This window comes from Conger conger, chromosome 9 (genome assembly GCF_963514075.1).
Source record: "Conger conger chromosome 9, fConCon1.1, whole genome shotgun sequence".
NCBI lineage: Eukaryota > Metazoa > Chordata > Actinopteri > Anguilliformes > Congridae > Conger > Conger conger.
Genome location: NC_083768.1, coordinates 16,089,532 through 16,109,406, shown reverse-complemented (window position 1 = coordinate 16,109,406; position 19,875 = coordinate 16,089,532). Strand labels below are relative to the sequence as shown.

The following is a 19,875-nucleotide window of genomic DNA, read 5'->3' as shown; positions in this document are numbered from 1 at the left end:
TACACTCCCCCTGCTGGTAGCCTCCGGACATCTTTCACTCCATACACAATTTCACTTTTAACCTCTCTCTCTCTCTCTCTTTCTCTCTCTCTCTATCTCTATTTAGCAGGGGGTAAAAAGCTGCGCAGTACGGTGCAGAGGAGCACGGAGACGGGGCTCGCTGTGGAGATGAGGAGCAGGATGACACGGCAGGCCAGCCGGGAGTCCACCGACGGCAGCATGAACAGCTACAGCTCGGAGGGAAAGTAAGCTTGGCGCTGCTCCTCCCACGCGACGTGTTACTGTGTAAAGTGTCTGCTGCGAAAAGCCCTGGACAAATATAACTGAATTGAACAATACTGACGTACCACTCCCGTTTTCTGTCAATGCAGGAAGTGAATTTCAGTTCATTTAAGAAACTGAAAAAATGGAATGGCAACATTTGTATTTCAATATGAGTTAAATTTAAGGATAGGTGAAATGGTTGGCATTTATATAGTGCCTTTATCCAAAGCGCTGTACAATTGATGCTTCTCATTCACCCATTCATACACACACTCACACACCGACAGCGATTGGCTGCCATGCAAGGCACCGACCAGCTCGTCAGGAGCAATTCGGGGTTAGGTGTCTTGCTCAGGGACACTTCGACACAGCCCGGGCGGGGGATCGAACCGGCAACCCAGACGACTGCTCTTACTGCCTGAGCCATTTCGCAGTTGACAGTTGACAGTTAACAGTGACAGTTTCCTGCTGACTGTTGGGCTCCTCTGTTGCTGTGGAGCCATCGATGTGGCACGGTGTAACTTGAGTTTTCTCCTTCCTCCCCTCAGCCTTATCTTCCCCAGCGTGCGCCTCTCCTCTGACAGCCAGTTCAGCGACTTCCTGGACGGGTTAGGCCCCGCCCAACTCGTCGGTAGACAGACGCTGGCCACACCTCCAATGGGTAAGCACCGTGTCCTCTTGGGAAACCATCAGATATCTAGTCAGTTGATGTAACAGAAGTGTTTTCACTTGGCTTGTGGACGCCACCACTGCGAGGACAACACTGGTTCACGGTCATGAGCTGTTGAAATGCTCTGCACTCAGGTGACATCCAGATCGGAATGGTGGACAAGAAGGGGTCTCTGGAGGTGGAGGTCATCCGTGCGCGTGGTCTTGTGGGAAAGCCAGGTTCCAAGGCACTGCCAGGTGAGCGTTAATCCCATCTTAAAACCAATAAACTGTTACTATGCTAATTATGTAGCTTAGCTTGGTTGTGGTTGAGTTGAGTTTGGAGTACATATGACTCTCAGAGTTGAGTGAGGATGTCATGCGGTATATATATATAAACTTCATGCCAAAATCCAACAGATTCTTTTTGGTTGCGGTGAATTTTAGAGTAACTTTATGCTTTTCCTTCAAAGCACCCTATGTGAAAGTGTACCTGTTGGACAATGGAGCCTGCGTAGCCAAAAAGAAAACTAAAGTAGCGAGAAAAACCCTGGACCCACTCTACCAGCAGCAGTTGTCATTTGAGGAGAGTCCGACAGGAAAAGTGTTACAGGTACGGCACAGAAAAAACCTCACACATCTACTCACAATGATGACCTTTAAAAAATGACCACAAGGCATGCACTGCATCACACATTATGACATCTGGATTACATATTAAATATATCTGCATTACATATTACAGTTGTATTTTCATATGCAATGGCATTGCTGTGTGATACTATCCAAATTACAATGGTGTTTTAATTTAAATAAATACAAAATACATGTATCTTTTGCTTATTTTGGGGAGTAGTCACACAATTTTCAGTGAATCATGTATTCAGAGGAATATCAAACTATCCTTTAGCACTGAACATTTTACTTTACAGAAAATGTGTGATCATTACTGCAGTTATAATCGTGGTAATTTGTGCTTGTTGACAGATCATCGTCTGGGGAGACTATGGACGCATGGACCACAAATCCTTTATGGGAGCTGTTCAGATACTGTTAGATGATCTTGACCTGTCCAACATGGTGATTGGCTGGTTCAAACTCTTCCCCCCTTCCTCACTGGTGGACCCAACCTTGGCACCTTTAACTAGAAGAGCTTCCCAATCCTCATTGGATAGTTCCTTGGGACCTTGCGCTCGATCGTAGCACTGCAAGGGGAACAAGTAGCGTTGTCGTAGCAACCAGCATCAGAGTCAAACGGTCTCAACAAAGTCACGCCCCGGTTACACTGCATGCTTGATGTTGTGTCTTCTGAGCCGGTTACTAGGGGAGCGAGGTGTGGGTCTGTGCTGCCAGCCAGCGTCGCACACGGACACAGCCCCTGCGCGAGAGAGCCAGGCGCAGGGCCGCGGAAACAACGCGCTAACGCACCCGGAACTCAGCGGTATTCGCTCCTCATCCAACTCGAAGCCATGGAGAAAAAAAAAAAGAATAACCAAGAACCGATCGACGAGTTCTACAGAAACCCTTTTAAAAAAAACAAAACAAAACAAAACAGAAAAGTCATTGTTTTTTTGTTCGTTTTTTAATTTTTTGTTTCGTTTTTCGTTCGTTGTTGATATTCCTGTTGTACCCGATGGGGTGACCATGTTTCTTACCAGATGCTTGGTAACGCCATGCCAACAAGCCCAGCTGTGAGCCACAGGGACTATTATGAGCAGATGAGGGAGCGTCTGGGTCGGGATGGGCCAACCGACACCCAGATGAGCCTTCCCCTCCTGTACCCCTACATATGCATTATGTTCTCAGAGTTAAAGCTCATCTCCAGAGACTATTCAGAGTAAAAAAAAAAAAAAAGAAATGGCAATACAGATGTGGCTATCGTCCAGGATCCAGTATACATTAGAACCCACACCAACTAAATGAACTTTTGTGATCTGATAGAATTATTTCTCTGTTGATACCTTCTGTGAAATTGAAAAGAAAAAAAAACTAAGGATTTTTTGCATGGACACAAATTTAGCTGAACTGAAAAAGTATATTTAAAAAATTATTTTCTTGAGGCTGCAACTTGCAACGAAAAGAAAAATGACAGATCAGCCATTTTCAACGATTTATATTATTTTTAAAGATAAATTTCACTAATGCATGGTTTTCAAGGGGAGTGAATGCAAGGGTGTGATAAAAAAAGAATAAACTATGATTTACCATCTTTAGACCATTCATTCGCCTGTATTTTTACAGATGATCAGAAAAGGGAAACTTTAAAAAAACTTGCATATATTGAAGAGAACAGATGTTTATGTGACAAAGAGAGGATAAATTAAATGTAAAGTATTTATTTCATTGTAAAGGTGGAAGCCTTATGAAGATAAACATTATGTGCAAATTGTACACTCTTCTCTCTCCTCCCTCCCAGAGTGAGTGTTGAACTAATCATTGCCATTGTTGTCAGCCCCCCCTCCCCCTGCCGGAATGTGTCCAGATTTGTCAGGACTGTAGATTATGTTACAGCCCTGTATTACACAATATTTCATTGGGATATGATTTACAAGCATGCTGAAAGTTTTTGGTTTTGTTTATTTTTTTTATTTTTTATTTTTATTTTTATTTTGCAACATGGCTTGGACACATTTCCAGTAACTCAGCATGTTTTGATAGAGAATATATTTGGAATTTTTGCAGTTTCTTGTACAGTGCATGTAAACCAAGTTGCGTTTCTCCCTCCTTGAATTGAATTCTACAGAAAGTCAGTGGTGGGCTCCAATACCCAGCCATGCAAACATTTGATGAAACATTCCACCTCCCAGATTTATGATTTCTTTCTGATTAACAATTGAACTTAAATAAAAGTTTTATATTTAATGGAGGTTGACTAGAAAAAAAAAGAATACTTAAGGTTGCAAGTATATTTTATTTTAATATTGTTATAAAGAAAAGTTTTAAAAAATCCAAAATGGATTGCATCAGTTGGTATAGCAAGATGAAATATACCAGGCCAAGCAACAGCAAAGGATAGTTCTGTAACGGACTGGATTTTGCTGTGAAGATCATTTTTACAGGCACTGTTTGTGAAACTTGGAATGCATCACATGGTATTTGGAAACCGCGAATTGCCACACAACATGGATTTTTAATCGTTTCCTGTTCAGAAAATAAAATAAAATTTGATTAGTTTATTTAAAAGAAACACCAACCATAAAATAAGGAAACTGTAATTTTAATTTTAATTTTCCTTTGTTTTTTTATGAATATGATTGCTTCTCAAAATGGGGAGTATATGAATTTAAAGGTAATTAAAATATTTAAATTAAAACTGTGAGACATGATTCCTCTTCCTTGGAGAAAAAGAAAAGGTTTATCTTGTAGCGGTATGCACTGCACTTTTTTTGCAACAAGTTCTATATTTAATTTTGCATTGTACATACCAAGTGATAGGATTGAGGTGGTTTTAATATACAGAGCTTGTTGCTCAGGAAGAGGAGTCATGCCTTGCGCGACAGACAGGTGTTATTTACCCTTTTGAATGCCTTTTCTTTTTTTTGGTGCAATGTGTTCCTGCCAAGGCTATGTCTTGGAACAGTATGGTTGAGTACAGAGATTTATGTAAGTTATTTTTCAAATTAAAAATAAAAAACTGGATATTACACAAATACTGAGTACAAGCAAACATACAGATGGCTGCTAAAAGAAAACCTTTATTGAGCATGTGGGCACACATAGCTGTTCCTTTTCAGCCTAGCCTACCAATTAAACATTTATTTTCGATCGCTAGTGAATGCCATCCTTCAGATGACAATATGCATGGCTCATGTTATATACAGTATAATATATATTGTATGACTCCTGTATACCTTATGCACATTACACAAACAAGACATGTTGAAATGATAGATGATAGTTATCCAGACACTCAAGTTGCACTAAAAAGGCAAATGGAAATAATTGCCACGCATTCCGATCAACACAAAAATGAACTAGAAACAACTAAGATCAGAAACCAGAAATTGGTTTTCATTCCACATTTTTTACATTCAGCAAATATAATTATATTTAATATAGTTCAGTTGCTGATATAGCAAAAATGATATTGTTATTATACAGTCACCATCTCGTTGTTTTACTTCTGCAGCAGCAGTACACTGCAGTAAGACTACACCAGTCACAATAACATGCTGCATAGGTACTGTAACCTTTGCATAACTGCACCCTTTTGAAGACGTATGGACACTTATCGGGGTCTAACAGGACTCTTTGTTATTGAAATTTTCTTTCACAAGTACAAAATAAATTCTGCTTCTTAAAAATTAGTAATAAAAAGATGGGGACCTCCATTAAGTACGGTAAGATACAGGGACTGTCTACAAAGTTTATGTAGATCATGTAGATAAAATAAGTGGATAAATAATGGGAATTAGTCAGGTGTGTCTCTTCCATGGACTTCCACAGGTCCGACAGTCTCTGGGGAGTGAACCTTGATGTTCCCAGTTTATAAGGGAAATGATTAATGTCCTGAGTCAGGATGAAGACCAGAAGCCCAACGTTACCTGTGGTGACGCTGCCACAGTAGAGTGTGTGAGTCACTCTACAGCACATGGGGACATTGACTAGGTAGAAAAAGAAAGCAAGTGCTTTACCTCCATTCAAAGCAAGTATACTCCTTTCTGCCAAGCCTATTGGTTGACATACAATTGCTTATGAAGTCAAAATTAGGGCTTGTCATTTCATTTATAAAACTGACCAATAAATGAATGGGTTCTTCAACCCTGAAAATAGACCTATAATCAATCTAATATTGTGTGAATAATAGCACAAAAAAATTCAAATGTTATTTTATTTTATTCATTTGTGGCACATTTTATGAGATATAGCCTATGGGAATTCCACACTCAAACAATTAAAGACAAGAGCATTCATGAAAGGTCTTTGTTTTCTTTTGTTTATGTGGTAGAAATGTTTTGGCTGCTAGCATCTTGTGCCATAAGTCAAAACCAAAAATTGCTTCCTGTTAACACAGAGTCAGCTGTCAATGAACACACTCATGTTAAATAGTAAGAGTAAGAAGTCAAGCTTTTTTTATTATTATTTATATACCACAAAGTGATAAGAACATAAAACCTTATGATTATATGATAACCTTATAAATAATTATATACAGTAATAAAGTCCATATTTAATGTATTTTATATTATCATGGATCCACAGGCACATGCCTTAAATTAATTTTATTTGTGTAGCCCTTTTAAAGCAGAAAACTCACAAAGATGCTTTCCATAGGCCTGAACCTCCAAAAAGCAAGTGAGGTTAAAAAAACTCACTGGTGGGGAAAAAGCACTCAAGCAGTTGTGCGAAAACACTCCCCGAGGAACCCGGCAATAGAGGGGGAGCCCATCCTCTGCTGGCAGGTCTGGTGTAAAGCAGACATAAATCCTGGACGATCAATTGCACTTACTTTAAGAATCCAGCAGATGTCAGTGTGGTGCAGAGTACAGTAGTGTGTAAAAAGTTGGGCAGCCCTGGTCAAAAAGCCTTTTACAATTAATATCTTCGTGAACGGAAGCGAACCTGACCTCTAAATGGTACAACGTTAAACACGAAACATTTCTTCAAATTTTAAAGCGAGATTACTTTTAATTTTTTACAGTTTCAAAATAATTAAAAAAGGGAAAAGGTCCTGCGCAACATTTTGGGAGCCTTGAGTACTTCGTAACTCTTCCTCGGGCAACTATAATAGCTTGTAAACGGTTCCTGTACCCAGCTAAGAGTCTTTCAATTGTCACTTTTGTAAATTTTCATCTACATATAAAAATAAATAAATAAATACATAAATAAATAAATAAATCCGAAAGGGTTCCCAAACTTTTGCACAGGGCTCTTTTCCTTTAAAAAAAGAAAAAAAAAAGAAAAAAAAATTATAAACAGTAAAAAATTAAAATAAAAAGCAATCTTGCTTTACAATTTGCAGAAAAGTCTTGTTTAACATGTTGTACCATTTTGAGTCCAGGTTTGCTTTTGATCACATACAGATTAATTGTAACAAAGATTAATTAAAAAAAGACACCCCACTGTCCTGTGAACAAGACTGAAATAGTTATTAGTTTATTATTAGCATTTGTTTTTCCTAACACTATTGGTGTCAGAACTTGACAGTTCATGAATACAGTTTTAATACAATGTATGCATGATGAACTTTGATAACTTGATGAAAAAAGATAACTGTTGTCTTGCATGTTGAACCAGAGCACAGGGAAGGTAAGCATCTGTCTCTCAGTTGTTCAGATCTGTAGCAATGGTCTTTGGAAATGGAGTGCAAACGCCTCCTTGGTTAAAGTTGATCCCTGCATAATGAAACCAAGATTCTGGATGCATCCCAATACGTGAAAAATGAATACCTCTACTCTGTGCTCTGGAAACCAATCTTTACGGAATCCCTCCCTCCACTGGCCCAGTATTGGAGTAGACCACCAAAGTGGCCCTCCGCTACTCCCCCAGCCAAGTATGCTACAGCAGAATTCTGCTGATTTATGTTTCGAGTCATGTCGAATTTCTTGAAATTGCAGAATTTGTCTGTAAGGCATGGGCCTTCAGGTAAGACACACGTGACAATAACAATGCATACATTTGACCAACATGCATATTTGGCAAAATATCTTGCATAATTGGGGGAATTCAAGTTCTCTGCCACCTCCGGGGTGGGCTTTCATAGTACGTGGGCGAGAGCACGATGAAGTCAACTGTGAACAGAGGTGGGAAGTACAGGGGTCAGAAAATAAAAGCGCTGCCAAGTGTATCTAATGTGCAGTGGATAGAAAAGGTGCAAATCACACCACAGATCATTTGCAGCCATTATTGTTATTTTTTTCATACAGTTAAGAAAGAACATGGTTATTTGGGGGAAATTGATAATTGATTGAGCTTTGAGATTGTACACTTATTTTTGTGCTAGTTGATTGAGACTGAGAATTTGAGACCAAAAAAACATGGTATGCCATTTGAATTATATTAATATAAATATACTTAACCAACCCACATTTCAGTAACTTTCTTTTGCTAGGTGATGAAAAATGAGCTAGTTTCAAGTACTTAAAGTTTTTACTAGATATTTAAAGTACCTGAAACTCCTTGAATTTAATTTCATGATGAGATCCAAACCTACTCTTGATACGGGCTCAAAAGCCTGTAACTCAGTACTGTTCTGTAATCATGTCATGCAGAAGAGGAGAAATCGACGTAAGGGCCAATGTTATCACACTTACCAATAGAAAACAGACAGAATTTAATCATAAACATGGTGTGAGGCCTTGATATTCGGCAGCAGTTGATAGCAGTTGAACTCGTATTGGGTGGCCCTGCAGAAGGGGTCTTCAATAAAGCCCAGTTTTTTTAAAGAGCCTGTAGGACAGGTGGTTATCCTCCTCGACGTGGCAGTACACAGGGCAACCCTGCGCACGGAGTCTCGTCACCATGGTGCTTATCAGGATCTTAGCATCCCCAAGGCATAGTAGTCATATAGCAGCACCCAGGAAATGGGGAAATCTTCTTCATCAATGATGCAACATGTGGGGAAGTGGCTTATGAGATGTTTGATTACTTGGAACAGTATTGAGGCGGGGGAAAAGCCTGTTTTGTGATTAGTTATTTCGATATGATTTAGTCAATAAACTTCAGGTGAAACATGACCATATGTCAAAAGTTCTGTTCCAATGAAAGCGGACTTTAACCTCCAGCATATATACTGTAACTAGCTTAATATCCACCAAATAAAGGACGTGGCTGCTGGGGTATTTTGGTTGTTGAAGGGGACACTGGACTCCAAAGGACTTTAACGATTAAAATGATAAATTAGCATTACATATGGTGAAGTCCAATAACTTTGGATACTTTTTGCTTGTTGGCCCAAGCCAAAAAGTGGGCTACTCATTTTGGTGGTGTTTTTAGAAATTCCCATAGAGCTCAACAATATTTCTGGGTTTATGTATCTTTAAATTATGGTTGTTTAGACACTACAAGCTTTCAAATGCATCAAGACCACTTTGGCCATCTGACTTTGATGGTAAGGTAAACTTCGACTGAACCTTGTGCTCTGTGCCAATGAGAAGACACTCATACCCAATTGTGAGTGGAACTGTCTCAACAAAAATACAAAAAGACCTGTGGAAACTGCAATGGGGCTTCAAAATGATCTTCAAAAACTTGAAGATACAAGAATGGGAAATAACAATTTTGCCCCATCCCCCAACCAACGCACCTATTAACTGAGATTCAGGTCTTGTAATTGCAGGAGATGAACAAGTTCACATTTTGTGGCAAAGATGGCCTTCAACATGGTGGAATGATGGGAGTCAGTACTGAAGTCAGTCACTTCCTTTTTATAAAGCAGGTTGCTCAGGAATCATAATATCAGTGGCTTTCACAATAGCTAATTCAACATCGTAATACCTAAACAAATAATGTAAACCTACAGTACAGATCTGTCATATTGTTTAAGATCTGTAATGAACTGGTGTGGTCTGTACTTGATTGGTAACGCATGCAAAAGGAATAGAAAAGACATATTTCATGGGCATCATGAAATAGCCCATACATTTACTGCTGCAGACCCAAAGCCAATGTCCCTTAATCTACCTATTAAGATGGAATGGTATTTTATAGGCTAAAAGTTGCGTATATGTGGGTTTGTATGTATTATAGATTATCAGCTAAAATCAGCTATGCCAGCTCAAAAATGAGCTGGTCAACCAACATGACCACACTGGTCTAGCTGGGTATCAGTTGGTCAACCAGCTAGTGCTGGTAGCTTGTCTGACCTACATGATGTTTGCATGTAATTTGCTTTTGTTAGTTTTGTGCTGCATATGTGTAGGCTTTGTAAATATGTCTGTCTTTGCATGAATATTATAGTCTTCATTAATAAATAATACTATTTTTTTATAAGGTGAGGCTGGTTCCTAACCCTCTGGATTTTACAATCACCAGCGCAATCACCTGTTGCTCTGCATTCTTGTTGTTAAATAATTCAAGATCGCTAACTGTCTTCTAAGCGCCCAGACACCACCAGTAAATTTCACACGTTTACAGATGATGGCATTCAAGGTAAAATACAACGCCTGCTATTCATCACAGGGAACCAAACCACACAGAAGTACAGTTAGCTATACCGCTGCTCTATAGATTAGCTTCAAACTAACAATAAAGGAAAGCCTATAGACGTGCTAATGGAAACTAGCCTAGCTTTTACATTGCCTAATTTAACACTGCATTACCTGAACAAAGTGGTGGAAGCACATCACACAAATGTGTTTCATATATATATATCATTTAGCAGCACATAAGAGCTGTACTGAACTGGTCTTTCCTGAGTTTGATAGCCATTGATTTCAACAACTAGAAAAAGCAAATTCAACATACTAGAAAATCACTAGGTGGAGCTCATGAGACTATAGAGATCAGTGCCATGAAAGCAACTTGAAATGCGGCATGTTGTTGGCATGAATCACCATGAAATATGTAGTTTTACATATGCCATTTTGTATAAACTCCAAATAACGCTATAAAATATGTTGTTTTGTGGAAATAAAATATGCCGTCTTCGGAAGCAAGACATGTCCAGGTAAGGCAAATTGTGACTCTTTTGGTGTTCCATACTTTTCACCTCTTTGTCCCATGTCCCCCATGAGACAATTTTGCATTTTGAAGCAAAATATCAACCTATACATTCCTCCACTTGAACATTAAACAACCAATTTAGATTAGTATCTAATAATAATATCTGGCATTATATGCTGCGTAGACACCTCTGCATGCCAACAGAATCTTTCTAGCCCTTGCTTTCACTCCTCTTCTCATACGCACATTACCTTGTATAGCAGTTTGATTGCTCTTAACATGCTCTTCAGTCTAAAAACATAAACAAGGCACAGTCGAAGCCAGCAATATCAAACCAAAAAGAATAGAACACGCAGTTACAGCCAAGAATGGCACAGGACATGCCTGCGTGAGGCCAGAGAGCCTTGTGCATTTTTTGGCATATTCGTTTTAAGTTTCGCATGGAAGAGAATTTGCTATGACTTGAAGCTCCACTGTAGGCCTATACATGAGCCTCACTTCAGCTGGTAACCTATAAAGATTGGATATTATCAATCTGTCCCACATTGTCCCCAGTTTGGACTGTTTGCGTCTGGTCACCTTACGAATAACTACAGTCCAAATCTGGAACATGGACTGAAGTAAAAAGATATTCTGGGTGTTACTATGTGCTATTATTTCCACAAAGCAGGATTAGCTGACTGAGTAATCCTGCTTTGTGGAATAGGCCCTAGGCCCTAGGCCTGTACAAAACAAACAAAAATAAACCAGAAAAGGGTCCACTAAAACATAAAAGGTCTGGGATCGAAAGACGTGGTCGGGAAAGATGTGCTCTCATAAGGAAGAGGTGAAATTGATTATCAGTCAGCCCAGGAGTGGTGAGGGTGATTCTGATCAAGTTCTGCAGGAAATAAGAGCAGAGTGCAACAGTCCAAAGCTTACTTGCGTAATTTTGAGTATATAAGATGTTTTTTATAAGTGTTGTTTTCATAGTGGCGGCTGTGTGGTGTTTGCATGTTCTCCCCATGTTCGTGTGGGTTTCCTCTGGGTACTCCGGTTTCCTCCCACAGTCCAAAGACATGCAGGTTAAGCTGATTGGAGAGTCTAAATTGCCCGTGGGTATGAGTGTGTGAGTGATTGGTGTGTGTGCCCTGCGATGGACTGGCGACCTGTCCAGGGTGTATTCCTGCCTTTTGCCCAGACTGTCTACACACCTGATCCCAGTTGAAGGGAGAAGTTAAAACCAGCAGTTTGAGGACCACGAGTTGCTGATCCCTGCAAAATTGTATGAGGCAGAGCTGAAGATAACAAGTAAATCAGCACCAAGTGCAAGATGGGTGGCAGCTCAGTGGGAATGGGGGGTGAAACTGCATAAATGATCAATCATGCCTTTCAATATTATGTGGGATATCAGATGTAATGATTAATATGATGCATATCATTACAATGAGTATTGAATGGTAGAACACTACAAACCATACAGCATGTACCCCTACAATTAAATATATACATGGAGGACAGGAAATGCGTTAATGCTGCAAAAAGAATTAATTCTAGTATTATAAAGTCCAGTGTAGTGGGGAAGTTAAAAAGGACATACAGACTTCAGGCAGTCATCGAAGGTCAACCAAATCAATCAAGAAGGCAACTTCATTTCAGATTGTCAATTTGTCCAATTACTTTTGCTCCACTAGAAAGAGGGTCTACGTATAAAATGGGCTGTAATTCCCAAATGGATGACCCGATATTGATGTAAATACCCTCAAATCAGTGTTGACAATCATATTCTTTGTTCAATTTCAAATTGAACAAACGGGCTGGAATACTGAGCCACAACAAGAATGAATCACTGTACCAACACTTTTGCATTTAACTGTATATAACTAGTTTCATGATTTCTTAATTGTGCCAATTCTGCACAATGTGCCAGGAGAATTCAATATTTAATTTGAAGACGGAGGTAAATTGGAACTCAATTAAGTTATTTAATAATGTTTCCTTAAACGCATTGAACAACACCCATTTAGTTAATTAGCTTTGTCTTTGAATTCTTCATCATCTGCTAAATGTCTAATTTTAGTGGCCATGAACCCACGCTTCCATCAACCAGTCATTCATTTTAAGTGTTAAGTAATTTTGTTACATTTGTAATTGTTTGGAATATAGCCCAAAAAGCACAATGTAAAAAAATAAGGCTATTCCTGACATATGGCTTCTTAAGAAGGTAAATAATCTAAACATGAAAAGCACATAATTGCGTAAAATTAACATTCTGTTAAAACTGTGATTGTAATTGTGGTTGGAACAAAAAGTAGCAAACACAGGGGTCCCTCAGGACGAGGTTGGCAGTCCATTAGAAAGGATGGTATAAACAAAATCTCAACAGCACGATTCATCAGCCAATGTATATTTTCAACCTTAATCAAAGCATTAAGGTATAAAAGATAATGATAGTTATACAGACATAGAATAAATAGGCTTGAAGCAGCACAGAAAGGTGAATAAAATTATGTATAATCCAGGTGTTAAAATCCATAGGATTCACCAATAGAATGGAATGCCATTCAAAATATTCAATCAGAATTCAGATTCACCATTTCAAGTTGTGAGTAGCCTGACAGAAGTGAGAAATACAAGATAAGCAATTCAGTACCAGGTCTTCCAATGCCCTTTGGCTGGAGAGTCTGAAAATAGAACTCAGTCCCTTCAGTCTAAAGCAGTATGTTACAAATTGTCTCCGGATTGTGACAGATTGCATTATTTGTTGTTTTTGAACTAAACGTCGCAGCTGAAAATAGAGTGGCCTTGTAGTGATATGAAACAATATATTGGGAACATTATTATTAAATTAATTTTAATCTCTGCTTCAGTAATTTAATAGTATGTCTGGAGCTCTGAATTAGCGAAGTTCAAATACTCCCCTAATTGGTACGTTTAGGCATAGGAGCTAAGCATGCAAAAAAATATAAAAGGGCATTTGAAGGGCACGTTGATGGAAAACTGATGTAATTTACAGAGAAATCTTTTTCAGGTGGACTTCAGTTACATTGGAGAGAAGGCTTTCATTACTAAAGAGGACCCCGAGTTTGTTTCTGAAGGCGCCACGTAGATGAAAATGAAGTAGATCATAATATAGGTGAACATAAACCTCCCTTTGTGGTTACATCACCTCCTGAGATCTCCCTCCTTTCCCTTCTACTAAATGTGCGGTTCATACAGAATCAAAGAGCAACGTTTTACCTCAAATTGAATTGAATGCCATTAGAGCTGTAGAGTGATGCATCCTTTGTCTGTACATTGGGCTATTAAAACACTATTGAAGTGGTCTTCAACCCTGGTCCTGGACAGCTAATGGTCTGCTGGTTTTCATTGTTACTCTGCACTTAATTCATCAGTTACAGCACACATACACAGTTAACTCACCTCACCTGGTTACCTGCGTCTCAACAGTGTGCCGATTTTAAGGTGAAAACAAAAACCAGCACACCCTGTAGCTCTCCAGGACCAGGGTTGAAGACCACTGCTCTATTGCATTTAATATACAAGCCAGTAAGGTTTGGATAAAATATATTAATAAAATACACAAACCTTGCAGCAGTGACTTTTGGAAACACTAGGTGAGGAGAGCCCAGCACTATGACACATGATCCTATTTGTCACGGTCTTGATGGAAGTGGTCTTGAATCAAGACCATGATTAGATCATTAGTTGAAACTGGTGTCATAGTGCTGAGTGAAAACGGCTGTACTTACACACTTTTCAGATAATATTGGACTCACCTGCACTTGGCCATAACGGCTGTGTTCCAAGGTCGGCTTTCATTTCACCACTAGGGGGCAGCAGAGGAGAATACGATCCAAATGAGATTAGAAAAAGCTATTGAAGAGATGGGTTAGCAATTCGCTAGCAATCTCAGCATATGAAAGGAATTGTAGGCAGAAATCATAGCTTGAATTTAAAGAGGTGTGACACAGCGGTAAATAAGAAAAGGTGTTAATTAAAGCAAATTTTAGCAGTGGTAGGGAGTTAATAAGAGGAATTGAAAAAGTAGCACTGAGTGAGAAAGAGAGAGAAAATTTATCAAGAGTACAGTAGAAAATGGTATTACAGTACCTGTAGAAGGGCATAGTAAGAATGCACAAAGGATCGCCAATAAAGACAATTACACTGGCAAAACCTGGACTAGGATGTTATTATTAAATCGTATAGACAGCATATGGAGAAAATGAATTTAAAATGACCTCCACTTCAGCAGGCTGTTGGATGATCGATTTGGTTAAGGCACCAAGCTGTGGTGCAAGGATGAGCCTCAAAAAAAGACGATGCCAATGCCAATCACCCAGGGTTTATGAGGGTTCAGTCGGGTAGGGGTCTGGGTTTCACCGCTCTCCAGAGACTCCCACTGGTCACTACAGAGCTCCTGAACTGCTTCTCAAAGCCGCATATGAAAGGTCCTCCTCCACCTCAACTCTGTGTGAGCACAGCTGTAGTCTGCGGTGTGAAAAGAAGCTGCTGGCGACACCATGTGTTTTGGAGGAGAATCACAGATGTCTACACTCCCCCGAATTGTTAGAGGGGTTTGTGCATGAATGTGGATATGGCTGGAGACTAAGCAGGAGACAATCTTCCCCTGAAGCAATGCAGGGTTAAGGGCCTTGCTCAAGGACCCAACGGCTGTGCGGATCTTATTGTGGCTACACTGGGATTTGAACCACCGACCTTGCGGGTCCCAGTGATGTACCTTAACTACTACACTACAGGCCACCACCAGACTTATTAAATCTTCTTCTGTTGTAGCCTATCCACTTTGATGTGTGTTCTGCAAAGATCAGCAGTTTCTGAGATACTCAAACTACCCTGTCTGGCACCAACAAGCATTCCATGGTCAAAGTCACTTAGATCACATTTTTTTCCTCATTCTGATGGTTGATGTGGACATTAACTGAAGCTCCTGACCCGTATCTGCATGATTTTGTGCATTGCGCTGCTGTCACACGATTGGCTGATTAGATAATCACATTAATAAGTAGGTGTACATGTGTTCCTAATAAAATGGATATATTCTCTTTGACACACTCACCAGGTCTTAAACTATGGCCTACCATGTGGCTAAATACAGTATATGGTCAAATATGAATACAAACCACATGTACACTATATGTACTCTGTAACAAGTGCCATGCATATAGTAACTAGTGCAGTGATTATTGAATGCTTTACGGAAAGGATCTAACATTCCTTTTTAATCTTTCATGTGTATCTCATGACCCACCAGTGGCTCCCAGTGTATAGTCTGGAAACTTAGGATAATAAAATAAAACAAGTAAGCGATAATGTTTTAATTAATATTTTATTAAATAACAATCACAGGTGAGAAGGAACATACCACACAATTTTGATTGAAGGGTTTGTCACAAAGCTATACAAAGATATTACAGGTCAAAGTCATTATAATAAGGCAAAATAAACAAAATACATACAGTATATATTTAGGTGGCTATGACTTCGACAGTGGCTTATTTTTGTGAGTGACTATATATTAATATAACACAGAGGGCACTTTTTGAATCGGTTTTCCCCACACACTCCTGTTGGACTGAGCTGCCTTTAAACAGTTACCGATGCTCTGATGTACACCCTGCAGGTCACAGACATCAGGCGCTCACCCACGCCGCAAAATGGAACCCTCGTTTCCTCAGCGCTGCAAACGAGCGAGTGTCGCGCTGCGATTGTGAACCTTTGTCGGCGGGGCACTCGAAACAAAAGCCCCGGACAATAATGGACTTTTAAAAGGACAACATAAAAGACCGGGGCATTAAGGGCCAGCCACTTCTCCTCCTGTGCATTTCCTGATGATAATAGACTCTATAGAGTATCCACTGCACCCTCTCTCCACACCTTTATTTCTCTCCCTCCCTCCCATTGTCTTTCGCCCTCTGTCTGCCTGCACAATGCACCACTTTTGCTGCAGAACGAAAAGATAGAGAGGGAGAAGGAGACGGAGGGAGGGAGGGAGCGGAGTGACGGATGGAGACTGAGGGAAGGGGAAATAAAAGGAAGAATTTAAACTAGGTAGAGTTTAAGAAGACAAGGGAAGGACAAAGGATGAATTATAAAAGCCAGAAGTATCTGAAAAATGGGAAGATGACATTTAGCATTGACAGAGGAGGGATAGGGACACAGGAGAGAGAGAGAGAGAAGATAACAGGGAAAACAATGAACCCAAAAAAGAGAGAAAAAGAAAAACAGTGAAAAATAAAACACTGCATTGTTCAGAAAATGGGGAGACATGTAGAACAATGAAAATGAAAAATAAGCGGGAAGGACTGGTTACCCATTAAACCCACTGCCCCAACCTGTGCCACCTCCCATCCCCTCTCCGTGTTTCACCATGGTAACCAGACAGGATGCCTAATACGGCCAGTTAATATATTTCCAGTGGCAGGGCGAGTTGGGTACTAATGTATTTATCTCTCTCCACACAGTAAGACAATCGATACTGCACAAGTGTGTGTTCCAGGATCAGCAAACTCAGGCCGATAGTCAGTGCTGTGTGTGTGCGAGTGCATGTGTGTGCGTGTGTGTGTGTAGGGGGGTACTATACTGGACTTAACATGACCAATGAGGCCATTGTGTTCCCAGATAGCCAGCGACTGTGGGCCAGATCTGTGCCAGTTCTGGTTTGGCAGTTCTGACTTCCCTCAGTACGTTTCCATTAAAATACAACAATTTGATAATATTTCCGAATGGACAAATGTATGTCCACACATCTTAATAATTTTCTGTGCCGCTCTCAAATGTTAATGTTATAACACTGCCACAAATATATTAGTGCTGATATCAAATAACTGTCAGCGTTGAAGCATTGAATAAAACAGTTGCTGTGTTTTTGTGACTCTGTCACTTGTCATTGATATTTGATAAGAATGGACACCAAACTGCAAAAAAATGTCATGGTTTTGGTCAAAAACTATTCAAAATACTGCAGATATGTAAAAAAAACTACCCGCACAGCAAAAATCTCAGTCTTAACTGAAGCAACACCAGTTTATTTGAACTATCATGCTCATTTGAATCAAGCTTAGACTTTGCTGGTGATAATGCAGAGGGGTCACTACCCTTGGCTGTCTTCTCATTGGACCATTTCAATGGTCAGCACACAAAGCCAGCCAATAGGGTCTGTCCCCGGGTTGCCATTAGTGATAGAAAGTGATAGTAATGGTTAATGATAGTATAATATCCATAATGATATATAATATGTAGATTAGTCTACACAAGGATATTGAGCAGACAGAAATATTTAATATTCTATAATTTAGGGTGTTATCATTAGGATGATCGCTTCTAAATTAATCTAGTCTGTCTTACTTCTGCTTCTATTCTTCTCTGAACACTGTATATCATTCACTAAGCAACATGAAGCATGAAATAATGCGAAGTTTAATGTGGAGTAACATTTGAAGGGTGTTCACGTATGCAGCCATGTTCCCGAGGACCTCACCTGTGACCTCTGACAACCTCACAGGTTAAGGGTCTCAGGGACAAAGAGGCATACTGGGAGTTGCGGTTTTTGCAGGAGCTGACTGGCGTGTGCAGAATTAATAGGAATTCACTGCAGTGCACCCAACGATTTAACATTACACTATTTAAAAATAGAGACAAACATAGCCAGTGACCCCCCACCCTACCCTTTACAAATGGAAGGTAGTTCACATTTTTGAACCAGTGTGAACAATATAATTGTGCAGCTCTCTTCTGTATTTTTAAGGCGAGGGCTGCATTAGCTAATGCACCGCAGGGACCTGAACATTTAGCTAAACACCTTTACAGCATTCCACGGGCCTTACAAAACCCCTTTGTATGCCATGACAATCAAAATAAAATCCATTGAATTGATGCATATTTCTATCACGAAACCGATGCATTAAAAAGCCATTTTAGCTACCGAGTGTCTGGTCGTATTTCTTACTGCATCTGGCAGCCACCAACTTAGCTACAAATGTATCCCTCTTAGTGATTCAAGATAAAGGTCTTTGGCGATATAGGTAAATAACTGTAATTTTCAAGGGTAGTTGCTGTATTTTTTCCTCTTGTGTTCAAAGAGATATCAAACGAAAGGCCTACAACCTATGACTATCGTTTTACTTACCAGACAAAATGACGGAGGGAGTTTAGGGCTGGGCAGAGGAATTATGGGTAGGGACGAGAGACGGGTTATCGTTTTAGTGGAATCTCTCCAGCATCCGTCTATCTTGATAAGTTGGAATGACATGCTTCCAACATGTCCGGCAGCCAGCTTGGGAAAGCGCCCTGCGAACAGAAGAATAAAGCTTTTGTCTCAGAGGTGTTATATGTCTGACCACCCATGTGTTGCTGCACATTCACATTTGCGTGAATATTACATTCTGAGAGAACTTAAGATTGCTCGATTTTTTTCAGACACATTTAGTACAGTAATGACACCTAGTGGTAGACAACTGCAGCAATTGATTCATAGGCTGATCAGACTGGGATCGACGCACACTGATGAATCGACTCTTTCTCTTTTTCTCTGTCTCTCACCTACACACACACGCACAAGTGCATCCAAACACACACACACACACAGACACACACACACACACTCTCACCGTACTCCTGAAGCTCTTCAAGAAGGCCACACAGAATCTTAATGACCAGAAAACACTGATGCAATCCCAGACATAAGCTCAAACATACACAAACGGCGATAATAAAAATACATTAGAGGAAATCCAATATATCATACCGAATAAGGTTACATAGAGTCATATTACAGATCAATTAAGCTGTTATTAACATCTTATAATAAAATTACAATTTTCCCAATGGTTACACAGTTACAGGACAAAATCTCCATTTCAACACCTGCCCCCACAAAAGTGAACACCAAATGCACGTCTCAAATCCCGCGCACACACACGCACTGGGCACAGCCACGTGAACGAGCTCATAGCCCCTGCACACTGCCAGGAGACGGAGGGTGTATACCGTTTACAATGTCTGCAAAATAGCAGGCCCTCGCCGTCTCTCTTACCTTTTTATTTGAAATCACAGCCCTCCTCGGTTTCTCCGCAATGGAGCAGAGCGAAGGAGAGAAAGACGGATGACAAAATGAAGGGAGCGCAGGACAGATACGTATGATCACACAGAATGAGGTAGGGGACGGACAATGGGGGGGAAAAAGACGAAACTAGCGGCGCGCAAAGTCGGTACGGTCGCTTTCATTGTTCCGTCTCCCGAAGAAAATGTACACTCACCACTTTGTGTTCCCTGGCACACAATCTTTTTGCATTGGTCCTTTCAAGACGTACACACACAGACACTGATACACAGATGAAGTGAACGTGCGGTGCCATTCGC

At 40.0% G+C, this 19,875-nt stretch overlaps 1 protein-coding gene across 2 annotated transcripts in view; it reads left to right on the top strand.

Moving 5' to 3' along the window:
- Window positions 1–4,562, top strand: part of LOC133137991 (regulating synaptic membrane exocytosis protein 4-like) — a 169,370-nt gene extending 164,808 nt beyond the window's left edge. The window contains exons 27-31 of one of the 2 annotated variants that reach the window (XM_061256433.1): window positions 110–245; window positions 813–925; window positions 1,069–1,170; window positions 1,386–1,525; window positions 1,900–4,562. In XM_061256433.1, coding sequence (XP_061112417.1) covers window positions 110–245; window positions 813–925; window positions 1,069–1,170; window positions 1,386–1,525; window positions 1,900–2,115 — 707 coding nt within the window. In that variant the 3' untranslated portion in view covers window positions 2,116–4,562. Of the gene's footprint in view, window positions 1–106; window positions 246–812; window positions 926–1,068; window positions 1,171–1,385; window positions 1,526–1,899 lie in introns of both variants that reach the window. The other variant, XM_061256434.1, reaches the window with a different exon arrangement.
- Window positions 4,563–19,875: the final 15,313 nt, after the last annotated feature.